The 13898-nt window shown below is 37.8% G+C and overlaps 1 protein-coding gene across 2 annotated transcripts in view; it reads left to right on the top strand.

Moving 5' to 3' along the window:
• The window catches only part of LOC126268237 (DNA-directed RNA polymerases I and III subunit RPAC1), a 188190-nt gene that overhangs the window by 84906 nt on the left and 89386 nt on the right, over nt 1-13898 (top strand). For both annotated transcript variants that reach the window (XM_049973891.1, XM_049973890.1), the window contains one exon: nt 12439-12546. In XM_049973891.1, coding sequence (XP_049829848.1) covers nt 12439-12546 — 108 coding nt within the window. The remainder of the gene's footprint in view (nt 1-12438; nt 12547-13898) is intronic.

Genomic DNA, 13898 nt, shown 5'->3' with positions numbered 1-13898 from the left:
ATCGATGTTAAGTATATTGATTTGTAATTTTGTGGGCCCGTTTTTTACCCTTTTTGTATACAAGATTCACCTGGGCTTTTTACCAGTCACTCAGGGCTTTGTGCTGAGAGAGCGATTCATGATAAATGCAAACTAAATAAGAGGCCAATGTCATGGAGGACTCTTCGTAGAAGCAAATTGGGATTTCATCCAGACCTTGCAACTTATATGTTTTCAACTCTTCCAGTTGTCTCTCTATGCTGGGGATACCTATTATTATGTCTTCCATATGGGAGTCTGTGCACTGGTCAAACGACTGTAAGTGTACGATCCTCCTTATATTTGAAATTTAAAACTGCAGCTTTCCTTTTGCTGTCGTCAGTTGCCATACCGGGAAGGTCAACATGCGACTGTATAATAGCTTTCAACCCGCTTAGCGATTTTATGTAGGACTTGCATTTTCTCATGTTCTCAGCTAGATCCTTCGCTAAGGTGTGACAGTGGTAGTTGTGGCTGCTACATACTGTACCCAAAGCTCTTCACACAAATCAGAAATATACTTCTGCCTACTAAGTCGCTTTCCAGTCACTTCCTTATTCAATGCCCAGGAATTTATGGCAGCCAAATTAAGAATATTGTACAATACTTGCATTAGTTGACATCTTTTACTGCCTTTTGTGGAGTATATTCATACCATTTGATCCACAATGTTGACCCCCAAATTTTATTTCATTGTAAAATTGCATTGTTTCTGGAGTCTTCTTCTGTCACACATACTTGGGAGTGAAGTGAACTCAATAACAAAACATTCTTATTTGTTTTCTCTTTATAAACTGTTGTGGTTGTGGCATTATCCATTTTATATACTGTAGTCGAGTGGAGCGGTCGTTTTCTGGTCTTTGCTGTACTAGGCATTTCCCTTCGATTGTGGTTCACAGTTCAAGTTAAAGTTATGGATACTGCTCTCAGGTGGTTTCCAAGGCTTAGTGTAGCAAAGTACCTATAAGTAGTGACATTCAAACTTTTGTCTAGATATGGTGCTATAAGTCTATGAACAACATTTCACGTGTACCTTGGTCAGATCATTGAAGGAGGTCAGCACGGATGTATGGGAATCCATTCAGTATATGTTTACTAGAAATTTGTCTGGCTTACTTGCAATATATTGTGTGAAGGGTATCTTATTTTGGATGGTAAAAGTTATTCATCAGTTGTAAGATAAGGTTCTGATTTATAGCGTGATGTACTATTTGCTATGAAAATATTTCAGATACCCGAAACAAGACCAAATTTGTCAGTTTTGAGGCGTTCAGATCTCATGAAATTGGTGTCAAACTTAATATGCTTCATTATTTCTATAATTGTGTTTCACTCCATAGTTTGTATGAAAAAAGGAATACGGCATACATTTGACCACATTCTTTTAAGACAAAAATACTTTAACTCACACACTCCTCTTGCATGCATTATGGTGTCAAAAGCATCCAATTCTTCAATGTCCAACGGCTGCTCTTCAGAAATCGTCTTGTGTTCAGTGATAAGCCTCTGATTTTGAATTTTCTTTTTAGCACATGATGTTGGTCCTGGGCCCTTGCAAAAGGCTATGACTTTACAGATGATCTGAAAACATATCAAAGAGTCCTTCTAGTATTTCTGTATTTGTTAGACTCTTCTTGTACCATTATGTTTGTGGGTACGACTATCTGATGCTGTCATAACAGAACTAAGTAAAATCTTGCTTTAACGAACCAACAGTCCGTGCTGGTACTAATGGCAGTGTTGTGACATATTTGAACAACAGTGGGACGACAGTTGGTTTCATTTCATACATGGTATTGCAAAGAAGTCACTTGAAAATACAGAGAGAGGTTACGAATGGCCAAATTGGTACTGCAATCCTTCTAGGTAGTAAACTTCATATTTCACAACCAATAAAAATAGTACACTCCAAAAAAGTGTGATTAATGTTTCATATAACTGATGAAGTCACAAAACATAAAGTCAATCCAGTTAACAGTTTTTTCAGAACGCAAGTGAAAAGTTTGTAAAGGGGCCAGTTTGGCCCTTCATTCCTCCTAATGTTAAGCCAACTGTACTATGCAATATTCAAGACCACGCAGGTTCGACATTATACAATTTTTACACTGTCAGGTAGCTAATCCCAGCTACCACGGCAAGGTCGTATCTCATTTGGATGGGAAAAATTGGTGTGTAATTGTCCAGAGGACAAAGACAGCTTAAATAGCAACAGAGACATCAGTTCTCAAATGTCCATAGACCAAAAACTATACAAAAAGCAACAATGACATCGGTTTTTGCATTACAGAGAAAAAGAGGGAATTATCCAAATGGGACAGAATTTGGTAGATGTGATGCACATGTACTGACAAACAAATGATAAAAATTTGAGAAAAATTGGATGATTTTTTTCAGGAGAAAAAGCTACACAAATTGAGCAAGTCAGTAACACATTGGACCACCTCTATGCAAACAGCTATTTGGCTTGGCATTGATTGATAGTCATTGGATGCCCTCCTGAGGGGTATTGTGCCAAATTATGTCCAAATGGTGTTTTAGATAATCAAAATCCTGAACTAGTTCGAGAGCACTGCCCACAATGATCCAAACATTCTCAATTGGGGAGAGATGAGGTGACCTTGCTGGCTAAGGTAGAGTTTGACAAGCACAAACACAAGCAGTAGCAACTCTCACTATGTGTGAGCAGACATTTTCTTGCTGAAATGTAAGCTCAGGATGGCTTGCCACAGAGGGCAACAAAGTGAGTTGAGAATACCATCACTGTACTGCTGTGCTGTAAGGGTGCCGCAGATGACAACTGAAGGGTCCTGTTGAGACATGACATGGCACCCCAGACCATCACTCTTAGTTGTCGAGCCGTATGGTAGGCGACAGGTATCCCACTGCTGTCTGGGTCATCTTCAGACATACCTTTGGCCTGGAATCTATGGACTGGATAGAATTGTCTTCAGTGATGAACCTCACTTCAAACTGAGCCCCAATGACCAGGAAAGATATGTCTGGAGATATCCCAGACAGCAGTGGGACACAACCTGGCTGTCACTGTCATATGACCCAACAGCCAGAAGTGATGGTCTGGCATGCTTTCATAGCAGGACCCCTCTGTTTGTCATCTGTGGCACCCTAACAGCAGCAGTATGTCAACAATGTTCCATGTCTGGTTCTTTTGCCCTTCGAGGCAAGCTGTCCTGGGCTTACATTTCAGCAACATAATGCCTGCCCACACACGGCAATAATTTCTACTGCTTATCTTCATGCTTACCAAATATTACCCTGGCCATCTAGGTCACCAGATATCTCTCCAATTAAGCATGTTTGGAGCATTATGGGGAGAGCCCTCCAAACAACTCAGGGCTTTGACAATCTAACACACCAGTTGTACAGAAATTGGCACAGTGTCCCTCAGGAGGACATCCAAGGAATCAGTCAGTGCCAAATCAAAAAACTGCTTGCACGATGGCCAGAGGTGGACCAGCACATTATTGACTTGTTCAATATGTGAAGTTCTTTCACTTGAATATATCATCCAATTTTTCTGAAATTGTAATCATTTGTTTACCTGTACATGTACACCAGATCTACGGATTTCTGTCTGCATTTGGGTAATTCCATTGTGGTGCATTGCCCTTTCCTTATTTTTTTTAAGAGTGTAATTGTACTGAGGCCAGAAACCACATAAAAAGCAACTATGAAATCACTTTTTGATTGCTTTGAGGCCAAAAACTGCATAAAAAGCAACAATGAAATTGATTTTCAATTGTTATGAGACTGGTGCAAGACAAGTTGTGCACTGTCCACCATTTTCTGCCACAAGCTGATATCAAGAAACAGCCTGTTCTACAACAGATCAAAGAGTCTCAGGGGTCACATTCAGAATTTATTGCACAGTGTGTGCATTCGGTTCAGCTACTTTTATAATCACAGCACTGAACATGACATATTTCAGATAATCCCATAGCAGAAGTCATCCAAATAAATATCCGATGATCTGTATGGCCAGGCTGTATGAAAATGACAAATAATAGTTGTAGTATTTCCAAAATGCCTCTGCAGCAGCTTGTTCACTGGCTGCACAATGTATGGAGGAATGCTATTTCACATAAAAATGATCCTACCCACACATCCATGCTGTTGAATGGTTGGAATGATGTTGGTGTGCAAAAGAGTCTCATAGCATTTACCAATGATGGTACAGGATCCATCCCCTCAAAAAAATATTGCCCTGCAATAAATGATGCCATCAACCCGCACCACAGAGTTATCTTTGTACAATGAAGAGCTCCCACTTCATATGTGAGTGGACTTTTTGTTGCCCACATTCAGCAATTCTGTGTGCTGACATGACAATGGAAATAGATTTGGGCTTCATCTGTCCACAGAATGTTCCTTGGTCACTCATTGTCCACTTCCATGTGAGGAAGAAATTCTAGAGCAAATGTTCGTCATTAGCAGGTCAATATGAAGTGAATCCCGAACATGGGTAATTTTGTGTGGTTAGCAGTGCAGGATGTTTCATAAAATTTTATGCACTATGCTCACAGGCATGTCATAAGTTCAGTCAATTATTTGTGTAATGCATGTTTACACACTACCAATTGACTCTTCCTACAATGCTGTGGCCACACCTTCTGCTGACGACATTACATCAGTTGTTTTCATCCCTCTGCCACATTGCTCTTCTGTTTTTCTTTTCTTTTTTTTTCAGATTTTGTAATCATTTTCTGCAGACCCTTGGCAGGTCTGGACCAGCACCTTTTTTCCTATCCTTGAGTGCCCAGAGCTATTAGTGCACAGTTATCATCATTCACAGCTTTACCAGCTGTGTCTGATCCTGCATTGAGAAAGTCATGTTATGCATATCAGATGCCAACTGAGGAACAGCTGTGCACCCTACGTCATGTATTTTGCACATTCTGCCACATAAGGTGCCATCTAGTGGTTCATTCACCCTTCATCCCCCCCCCCCCCCCCCCACACACACTACATTCCCCCCTTTCTTCAGTACCATCCCATTCAAATTTGACATCTTTCTGAGTATTGGTTGTTTTTACAGCATTCTGAAACTGGAACTTTAATTATAATCACTTTGTAAATTTAGATACTGGGGAAGAACACTTGATCATCAGCCATTAAAAGAGTATGGGCTGTTGGTGATACAGTGTACAGTAGAACGCCACTAATGCAATCTGAGACGATCCAACTCTCCACTTAGTTTGACCATCCCAATCCCGGTGTTTGTTAGGATTTGTTGATGACTTATTGTGTGCGATATGGATCAGTAGGCAATTGGTCATTGATAAGTGTGGTAGTTAGGTAAGTTTTGACATAACTTGTTCCTAGCTAGGTCAGTAAGTTTATTGTGAATGCATTTGTTTTATAAATTTGCAACAGTGTTTCTCTCACATATGAAAATATGTAAAACTAAATTCTGTTGTCAACTAAACATAAGTATGTGATGATGTCTTCACTGGGGAAACTGAAAATGCTTGAAAGGTTAGGTAAGGAAAGTCTCTTCAAAACATTGCAAGGGAGGTAGGGGGTTGGCACAACAACTGTTGAAGACTGAGGAGGGGGAAATGGAATGCAAAACTCCTGAAGCTCATGCATTGATGATGTGAAAGGACTGCAAATCAGCAAGACTTAGAAGCCTAAAAGTGATATTCTATACAATGCGTTGTCTATATGATTTGAACAGGATAGGAGAAAAGGAACTCCATTGTCCAGCCTAAAAGAAAAGGCACTGTCTTTGTGTGAAAAATTACATGAAAATGAAAAGTTTACAGCAAATGAGGACTTGTTACATTGATGAAAGAAATTACACATGGCATTCTAAATGTAATTATTTTGGGCAAGAAGTTGTCTACTGTCGAAAAAACTCTCAATGAATTTGTTCCAAAATTTTAAAACTTCTTGCAGAGCTTAATCTGAGCCCTGATCAGGCAGATAACATTGGTGAGTCTCACTTGAACTGCAAAATATCAGGCAGATAACATTGACGGGTCTCGCTTGAAATACAAAATGCTTGTTACAAGAAATGTTTCTATACAAGATCAGTATTTAAGAAGTACAAAAGTTGCCAAAATAGAATTACTATTTCTGTCTGTAGTACCACAGATGGCAGTCACAAGATGCCATTCTTTGTGATCAGAAAAGTAAAAAAATTAACGACATTCAGAAGCATTAATATAGCTTCACTACCCACATGTTACAGTAATCGAAAGTCAACATGGCTGGAATCCAGCATCTTTAAAGACTGGTTTTATGACCAATTACTCCCTGCTATTATAAAATACCTAAATGGAAAGGGGGGGAGGGCTTCCTAAACATGCCATATTGTCATCATGACATCTCATCCATCTGAAGATGACCTTTAAAAGGTGAAATAGAAGCACTAACGTAACATGTCTAGTCCAACCCGTGGACCAGGGGGTCAGTGAGTGGCTGAAAAGATGATATCATCAAAAATAAGTTTGATCAGTTTTAGAGAGGACACAAGAAGGCGGCAGCTTGTTTAAAGTGATGAAATCAATAAAGATGTGATGTATGCAATTGCCAAAGTTGCAAAGAAATTCTGGTGCCCAATGCTTAAAAAATCTTAGCTCCAACTGTGGCCAAAAATGAATGAAATTAATGATGAAACATCAAAAGAAACGAGTTAGTTAGTTAGTTAGTCAGTTATATTACTTGTTCCATGGATCATGAACACGATTCTTTCGTAATGATGTGGAACGTGTCAAAGTACACAAGATTCATTTATCCCAAATAATCATTGTTAGTCTTATATACGGTACAATTGTTTGGCCTGTGTCTAAAAATTCATCTATGGAGTGGAAGGAGTTGTCATTCAGGAATTCCCTTAACTTACTTTTGAATGCCGATTGGTTGTCTGTCAGACTTTTGATATTGTTTGGCAATTGACCAAAAATCTTTGTGGCAGTATAATTCAGCCCCTTTTGTGCCAATGTCAAATTCAATGAACGGTAGTGAAGGTCACCCTGTCTCCTAGTATTGTAGCTGTGGACTGTGCTATTAATTCTGAAGTGATCTGGGTTACTAACAACAAATTTCATTAGGCTGTATATATACTGTGAAGCTACTGGCAATATCCCTAATTCTTTAAATAATTGTCTACAAGATGATCTTGGATGAGCCCCAGACATTATTCTGATAACACGTTTTTGTGCAATAAATACCTTCTTTCTTACTGATGAATTGCCCCAAAAGATGATTCCGTAAGAAAGCAACGAATGAAAATATGCACGGTAAGCTAACTTACTGATGTGCTTGTCTCCAAAATTTGCAATGACACTAATAGCATAGGTAGCTGAGCTCAATCGTTTCAGTAGATTGTCAATGTGTGTCTTCCAGTTTAAATTCTGATCAATACAGACACCCAGAAATTTTGAACAATCTGCTTTAGCTAAAGATTTTCCCCCACACTCTATATTTATTTCCGGTGTTATGCCTTTCCCTGTACTGAACTGTATGTACAGTGTTTTTTCAAAGTTCAATGGAAGTCCATTTGCGGAAAACCACCTAATAACTCTTTGAATAACATTATTTGCATTTCCTCAGCTGATTCTTGCTTTTTAGGCTTGATTACAATACTTGTGTCATCTGCAAAGAGAACCAAGTTTGCATCTTCATGAATATAATTAGGCAAGTCATTAACATATATTAAAAACAATAAAGGCCCCAAGACAGAACCCTGTGTTACCCCATTCTTGATACATCCCCAGTCTGAATAATCTGATGCCCTTTGTGTACTATGTGGGTTTACTGTTTCAACCTTCTGCATTCTACCAGTTAAATATGAAGTGAACCATCTGTGTACTGAACCATTCATTCCATAGTACTTCAGCTTATCTAAGAGGATTTCATGATCCACACAATCAAAAGCCTTAGAGAGATCACAGAAAATCCCAATTGATGATGTTCTACTATCCAGAGCATTTAAAATTTGATCAGTGAAAGCGTGTATAGCACTATCTGTTGAAACACCTTTTTGAAAACCGAACTGACATTTTGTTAAAACGTTATTCCCACTAATGTGTAAAGTTACTCTTGAGTACATTACTTTTTCAAACACTTTTGAGAAGGATGTCAGAAGTGAAATAGGATGATAATTGTTGACGTCTGTCTTGTCACCTTTTTTATACAAGGGTTTAACTATGGCATATTTCAATCTGTCAGGAAATATTCCCTGATTCAATGAGCTATTACATATGTGGCTAAGAACTCGACTTATCAGGTGTGGACAAGATTTTAGTATTCTATTGGAGATACCATCAGTTCCATGTGAGTTTTTATTCTTAAGTGAATTTATTATTTTCTTAATTTCAGACGGTGAGGTGGGTAGGATTTCAATTTCATTTGTTTGCACCGGGAATGCCTCTTTCATATAGAGTTCTGCCCTATCTGGTGAGCAGCTGGTGCCTATATTTTCCACTACATTTATAAAATGATTATTAAAAATATTTTCAACCTGTGATTTTTCATTTATAAGCTTTTCATTGTGCTTAACAGTAATACTGTTGTCCTCTGACCTTGGTTGCCCTGTTTCCCTTTTAACTATATTCCATATTGTTTTAACTTTGTCATCAGAGGTGCTAATCTCAGACTTGATACACATACTTCTGGATTTTTTTATAACTTTCCTTAATATATTACAATATTTCTTATAATGGTTGAGCTTTTCTTCATCTCGACTTATTCTAGTGTCTTGGTATAGTTCCCATTTCCGGCTACAAGAAATTTTAATCCCTTTAGTCAGCCATGGTTTTTTATCAAGTTTATTTGAATTATGATTCACTAATTTCTTAGGAAAACTGTTTTCAAATATACCCACAAGTTTATCATGGAATAAGTTAAATTTAACATTTGCATCAGGTTCCCGATAAACATCCTCCCAGTCTACCCTTTTCAAGCTTTCCTTAAATTGTTGAATTGTTATATGGTTAATTGGGCGTATTATTTTCTTTGTTTTTTTTCACATTACTGTATGGAGCAAAGTCATGAATTGAAAGTAGCTGTGCATCGTGATCAGAAAGCCCGTTATTAATAGGATAGGTGCTTACTTCTTTTAATTTATCTTGGTCTATGAAAATGTTATCTGTCTTGTACAATACGAGTAGTAAAATCAATGACTGGTGTCAGATTGTAAGAGCAAAGTAATAGTTCAAGGTCGTTCTTCTTGCTTGAGTGTTTAAGAAAATCTGCGTTAAAATCTCCACAAATGATAATGTGTTTTCCCTTTTCTGACAGATAACGCAGCAAGAGATCTAGGTTTTTAAGAAACATTTGAAAATTTTCAAGTGGGGACCTATACACAGTTACAATTATGAATTTACCACTGTCCAATTTAAGCTCACAAGCGCATACTTCAATGTGCTGTTCTACACAGAATTTTGCGGTTTCTATGTTCCCCCTTAACATAAATGGCAGCTCCTCCTTTCTCCATATTGTCTCTACAAAAATAAGTTGCTAGTTTATACCCATTAATATTTACATTTTCCATTTGTGTAGTTATGTGATGTTCAGACAGGCACAGTACATCAACTTCTGTTGTATTTTTAATATTCTCAAAACAAATTATTAGTTCGTCTATTTTGTTCCTTAATCCCCTGATATTTTGGTGAAATATATTAACACAACTGTTTCCTCTATCTTTATTCGAACCATTTATTTTTTTACCTTTAAGAGCTGCCTGTCTGGACATCTTGTTCAAGCTAAAAAAGGTGGCCTTATGCCCTTTCGGGTCACAGGGGTTTTGCCTTGAGTGCTAGTGGCCCCCTTTAGACGACCTACAATTAAATCAGCTAATCTATCCTTCCCTAGACTATTTAGGTGCAGGCCATGTCGAGTGTATCCCCATCTCCCAATGCTACCAACAGGCACTGTATAAATGTGTGTTTTTGCACTGTCCAGCAGCTGCTCATTCAACTCTCTGTTAACTCGCCACACAGAAGGGTTAACCGAGGGCTGATCGTAACGCTGCAATACCTCAACAAAACCCACATTCGTACATCCTGTTGCAGCTCCTATTTAGTCCAGGTCACTCTTAATATCATAATTCCTAGCCTTAGCCAGGCTGTTTCCTGCCCCACCTATTACTATCACCTCATCATTCTTGTCAAAGTCCCTACAGAGTGGTCCTATGTCTTCTATCACCTGGCTAAGCCTAGCACTTGGCTTAAACAAACTCGTGACCTGGTAATCTGCTCCTAATTTCTCCTGCACTAGTTGGCCTACACCCCTCCCATGACTGCTACCTAGCAGCAAGACTTTTCTTTTCCTATTACTAGATTTTCCCGACCTAATGCTGTTACCAATTTTAGTAGTCTGCTGCACCCTACTTTCAACTACTCCTGTTTTGGCTCCTCCCTTCCTACTTCAGGTAACAAGGATAATTTATTCATAACTGGAACTTCGACAACATCTACATGGCTGGTCCCTTTTCGCGATTTCCTTGTTACCAATTCCCATTTCCCGCAGTCTTTTTCCCCCTTTAACTTAGCTAATTCAGTTTTTACCGAATCTAGTTCAGCCTGAAGGGCAAACATCTTTTCCTCCTGTTGTACGAATCTTTTTTCTATACTACAGAACCTACAGTTCCATGGGAGAGCCAAAAGCATAATCTCGTCAAATTTCCCGCTACATGAGCCCCAATGAAAAACTCCCCCACATACCACACCCGATTCTATCTTCCTACGGCAGCTTCCACACTTAGTACTCATGGCAATGTACAGTAATAAAATTTAAACAATGATCTCTTAATACAACAAACTATATTCTTAAATCAGTAAGATAATGAACCTACAATGGATGTAATCTAACGAGCTACGTGAATTTAAACAATCGTTACCTGAAAGTAAACAAACGCCAAATGGAAAGTCTATGAACAAATAACTTTGAATAATCTACAATCCGATTATAAAAATTCTTTAATTATTGACCAAAGAGTGAAGAGAATCAAGATGAAACAGACCATATAACAACTGAGGAAAGTTAAGATAAAGACTCTCCAGCAGTTGGGAAGAATTGAGAAACTTTACAACTGGACGTTGAGGCCAGTGATGTGAGTGAGAGGATCAATACAGCTGATCTTGACTACACAATGGAAGAAAACTTAACTAATCATTCAATCAGTGGTGCTGTAAGTTGAAGAACTGATGAGAACAAGAAAGATTATGAAGGCAATGAAGCCAATGAATATATGGCTCGAGTATCAAATACATATGGCAAAAATGCATTTGATACAGCCTTTCAGTACATCAGACAAAGTTGTATGTCTACTCCAAAAGCCATTTTGTAGATTGGTAATGTTGGAACCTTGCAGCAAAATTGAGATTCTTGGTTGCTGATCAAAAGCTCATTACAGATTGATGAAATCTTCTCGGGTTATCAGCCGAGTGGTGGCGTCGTCTTGTCGCAACGTTTCGATGAGTTTCGTACCCATCATCTTCGCCAGAAGATGATGGGTACGAAACTCATCGAAACGTTGCGACAAGACGACGCCACCACTCGGCTGATAACCCGAGAAGATTTCATCAATGGAATACGCCGAGAAAGACTGCAATCGCATATATCATTACAGATGTTTTTCATCCTGCTTAAGAACAGAACATTTTTTACCGTGTGATATCTTGTTTTAAACAGTTAAATGCAAGTCAGCTGTATGTCACTGCCGCACTGTAATGAGATATGTACAGCTGTTTAACTTTCTCTCGCAGCAGCAATGTCTTACCATTGATACAGACATATTTTATAGTACAGACTCTAGAACCAACCCTTACACTTTTGTATTGCACTATAGTACTGTGAGCCTAAGCAATCACATATTCAAAAGCTTGACTTACAGAATGATTTGACAGATGGTCATATGGAAGGAATTGCCAAAATACGATAGTAAAAACAAAAATGTTCAAGGTAGAAGATTAGGAAAAGCTGGACCTGTTTCTGAATACGCCCAGTTGGAAACTTATGCTGTGATGCTTACCGTAAGTATAAAAATTTATTTTCTTTATGCACATGATACCAGATATTCTAATGCAGACAACAAGTGTATTAGTTGATGTCAAAAAGTAAACTGTAATGTGATTGAAAATAGGTCATCCCAAACACAAAATATATAATGCATTTTTAGATCTGAATGATAGTAATTGCTTTGTAAAATCTTTTCTCTGTTGTGTATGTGTGAATTATTGGGTTACAAAACTTCTTTTTCACCTTACATGTAATTTTGACTTTGGTATGTTGCTATTGATGGAGGAAGTAATGTTTAAGTTTAGCACATGTTAGAAAAGGAATATTTTGTAATCAGACATATAATTTTATTAAAATGTTTAACTCAACAATATTTACTTTATAAATTGCTGTAATATACTGCATCGTAGTAACAGCTGTCTTCATTTGTTACAGAATTTCCGAATAGTCATAATCAGACACAATAACCTGGAAATGGAATTTGATATGATTGGTATTCATGCTGGTATTGCAAATGCTTTGAGGCGAATTCTTCTTTCGGAGGTGAGAAAATGATATCTACCTTTCAGTGTGTGGGATTATCACAAACAAAGACAGCAAGCAGTTGACAAAAGCATATTTGGGAACTACATATTCAGTGTGAATAATTACTCTAACAAGCTTCACAAGTTTTCCTAATAGATGATGGTAGTGTCCTAATTTTACGCTGTTTCCAGAGCCATAAACAAAAGCAGCCTTAATAAAATTCAATAAAATCTTGAACACACTAATTCTGAAAATTCTAGCAGTCAATCTTCATCAATCGATTATATTTTAATTGTTCTCCTGTCTTCCAAAGCAGGCAAAAAGTTCCATTTCCAGTGGTAGACAATATAAAGGCTGGTAGTAAGTAATGATGGGTTTGCTTATCTGTTCGTCTCAAAAGACCTAATTTCTCTTACAAAAGTTGGTCTAATCTGTTGTGAAGAAATGAAAAAAACTAAACATGAAGCATTAATTGTACATAATTAGTAACCATTTTTAAATCATAGCATAAACTGATTGCCTATTTCTTTCCATGCAACTTCTACTGCTTCATTTTGTACAGTGTAGTTTTGATAACTGTTATGCGACCACTGGATGAGTGTTACCACATCTCACAGCATTCTACATCTGTGCATAAAACATAAATTTGCAGTGTAAGATACTGAAAATATGTTTTCTCTTCAGTAAGACCAGTTTACCAAAGCAATGTCTCCATTACAGTTTAGTTTCCCCTTTCCCATGAGATTTTTACAAATGGGTAATTCTGCTCTAAAAATCAATATACTGCAAGATAAAGTAACTGATTAGGCAAATTGCAAGGATATTTTCTTTGGATAGTACATTTTTCCTTCCTGATCCTTACAGTATCTCTTTGCAGATGATTACCATAATCAACACAGTATGTTTAGGAAATATTGGTGTGTGATACATCGCACATGCTCGGTTAACTGTGTGAAATGTCATATTTCCAAGTGAGCTCTGACATTTTTAACTGGTATGAGTGTGGTGAACGTGAGGTACATGAGTTGGGGGACTCTCCTCTGGCCATAAGCTCTGGGGATCTACTTCAGGTTCCACAATGTTACCTTATCAGGGAACATTTGGTAAGAAATGGAAGTCTTGGTTTAACTGCATAAATCATGAGTTCAGTGCTAACAGAGTGGTTTGTTGTTGAGGTGAAACACTCATTTAGAGGGCTACCTCTTGGCACCTGCTGCTCCTCAGTTATAGTTGGCTTACAAAGCAAACTTGGTTCTACCTGAGAGGACAGTGAAATTCCTTAGATTTTTGTGGTAATAAATTGGTTCTAAATTTACAAATGAAAAACACTTGGCAGGATGGAAGTAAAATAGGGACATCAAGAGAGAATG

Source organism: Schistocerca gregaria, chromosome 4 (genome assembly GCF_023897955.1).
Source record: "Schistocerca gregaria isolate iqSchGreg1 chromosome 4, iqSchGreg1.2, whole genome shotgun sequence".
NCBI classification, from domain to species: Eukaryota; Metazoa; Arthropoda; class Insecta; order Orthoptera; family Acrididae; genus Schistocerca; species Schistocerca gregaria.
Note: the sequence above shows the minus strand (reverse complement) of the source record. Positions and strands in the feature narration are given on the sequence as shown.